The sequence below is a fragment of the Salvelinus sp. IW2-2015 genome, unplaced genomic scaffold, assembly GCF_002910315.2.
Source record: "Salvelinus sp. IW2-2015 unplaced genomic scaffold, ASM291031v2 Un_scaffold10999, whole genome shotgun sequence".
NCBI lineage: Eukaryota > Metazoa > Chordata > Actinopteri > Salmoniformes > Salmonidae > Salvelinus > Salvelinus sp. IW2-2015.
The window spans coordinates 1577-3727 of NW_019952256.1; the positions used below are offsets into that span (position 1 = coordinate 1577).

Sequence of the window (2151 nt, forward strand, 5' to 3'; positions counted from 1 at the left end):
TATCAGTCTGACACAACACAAGCCACCTCAATTGACTCTGTCTAAAAGTACACTTACTAAAGCTTATAGGTGAAACACATTGACACCCAAGCTAGAAAGGGAACTGACCCGTATATAGATGTACAACCTTAGTGGACATGTACATACCTGTCCATTGAAAAACACCAAGCAGTAGAAAACAAAAGAATACTATTTKATTATTTTCCCCTCTCAGTTGAGCCCTCCGTYCATCTGAGGTCCATGACGYCCCACAGTGACAGACACCCCTCCATGTTGACGTGCAGCGCCTACAAGTTCTACCCCAAACAGATCAGGGTGACCTGGTGGAGGGACGGACAGGAAGTGACCTCAAACATGACTTCCTCTGAGGAGCTATCCAATGGCGACTGGCACTATCAGATCCACTCCTACCTGGAGTACACTCCCACACCTGGAGAGAAGATCTCCTGCATGGTGGAGCATGCCAGCTTCACTGAACCAAAGATCCTCCACTGGGGTAAGGAAGTAAGGGGACAAGGAAGTAAAGGAACAAGGAAGCAAGGGAACTAGGAAAAAGGGGACAAGGAAGTCAGGGAACAAACTGAGTGTTACTGGAAATGGTTTGGGGAAGGGAATAAGGAAGCAAGGAAGTAAGGAAGCAATGAAGTAAGGAAAGGTTGAAATAAGGGAGMAAAGATCTCTGATAAGTTGGGTTATTAATGATGTGTGTTGTTTTTCAAACAACTGTAACTATAACTACATTCATCTCACTACGTTTCATCCCAGACATGTCTCTGCCAGGGTCTGAGAGAAGTAAGATAGCCATCGGGGCGTCTGGGCTGGTGCTGGGGCTGGTCTTCGCTGCAGCTGGTCTCCTCTACTACAACGGGAGGAAGACCACTGGTGGTGATGGTGAGTATGAGCTGTTTTATTGTCAAATACACCGGATAGGTGCAGTAATGTGTTGTTTTACAGGGTCAGCCATAGTAGTACAGCACCCCTGGAGCAAATTAGGGTTAAGTGCCTTGCTCAAGGGCACATCTGTCGGCTTTCGGCAAGGGATACTGTGAGATACGCTAACCGCTAGGCTACCTGCCGATCTCTACAGACAGATAGTATAGTTTATTGTTCAGTCTGTTACTCTCTGCCTCAACAGTATCTATCCCCCATGATTGTGCTGCTGTCACTTTAAGACCAACAATATAAATGAATAATATGTTAATAACTGCTTCTTAGTCAATCAATGCTAACAACCAAAATGCACAAATGTAAAAACTCAAACTGTGGTGTATTTTGTTCAACAGGGAGGGAATTGGTGCCAACAAGTCACCCATCCCAGTGATCTCTCAGTGACTACATTACAGTTCTGCATAGTGTAATTTTGAGTCCCAAATGGCACCCTATTCCCTATATGGACCCCCGGTCCTGGTCAAAATAAGTGTACCATATAGGGAATAGGGTTCCATTTAGGATGCTACCTAATTCTTATTATGTCTCTGACTGCAGGGTGTCTATAGACACTGCAGGGTGTCTATCTCTTGATGATGTTGTCTATATCTTATGTGTAAGGAGTGTCTGCTGCTTTTCTAAAGACTATCAAGAGTTTATATTGTTGTTACAGTAACACTTTAAAACAAGTTCCTACATATATGCTATAGGATCCAAGATATATTTTTATGAAGTAGTTTGTTTCTCACAAATTGTCTTGAATTGTTTTGAACAAAACAAGAAGTTGGAACCAGTTTTTTTAATGTACAACTGTGTAAACTAGCCTTCAATGCTACCGTACCTGTAGACTTCCTGTCATTGCGCTAACGCTAGTTAGCATTGGCTCGCGAAAGCACCGCTAACTTCCTTCTGTCAGGTGTTAGTTGTGCAGAGGTGAGAACGGAGTCAGGCGCAGGACACAGAACTGAGTAAAATAACGAACTTTACTCTGGAAAAATAAAGCCACGCAGGGATCATTAACCYTAACACAAAAGACTAACAACAAACCAGGAACAAACACACACAAAACATAATGGGAACCAGAGGGTTAAATAGGGAAATAATAATAACTAAATGGGAACCAGGTGTGTACACTCAAGACATAACACATTCTTAAAGCTGAAATCCGCACCAGGGAAACAGCGCCACTGTTCACCCAGCATATTTGTTAATGTTATTGTTATT

At 43.0% G+C, this 2151-nt stretch overlaps 1 protein-coding gene across 1 annotated transcript; it reads left to right on the top strand.

Moving 5' to 3' along the window:
* Positions 1 to 219: 219 nt before the first annotated feature.
* On the top strand, positions 220 to 1812 carry LOC112080016 (rano class II histocompatibility antigen, A beta chain). The gene is made up of 3 exons (XM_024145805.2): positions 220 to 496; positions 766 to 891; positions 1284 to 1812. The coding sequence occupies exons 1-3, from the start codon at positions 241 to 243 to the stop codon at positions 1319 to 1321; spliced, it is 420 nt and encodes a 139-aa protein (XP_024001573.2). The 5' UTR covers positions 220 to 240; the 3' UTR covers positions 1322 to 1812.
* Positions 1813 to 2151: the final 339 nt, after the last annotated feature.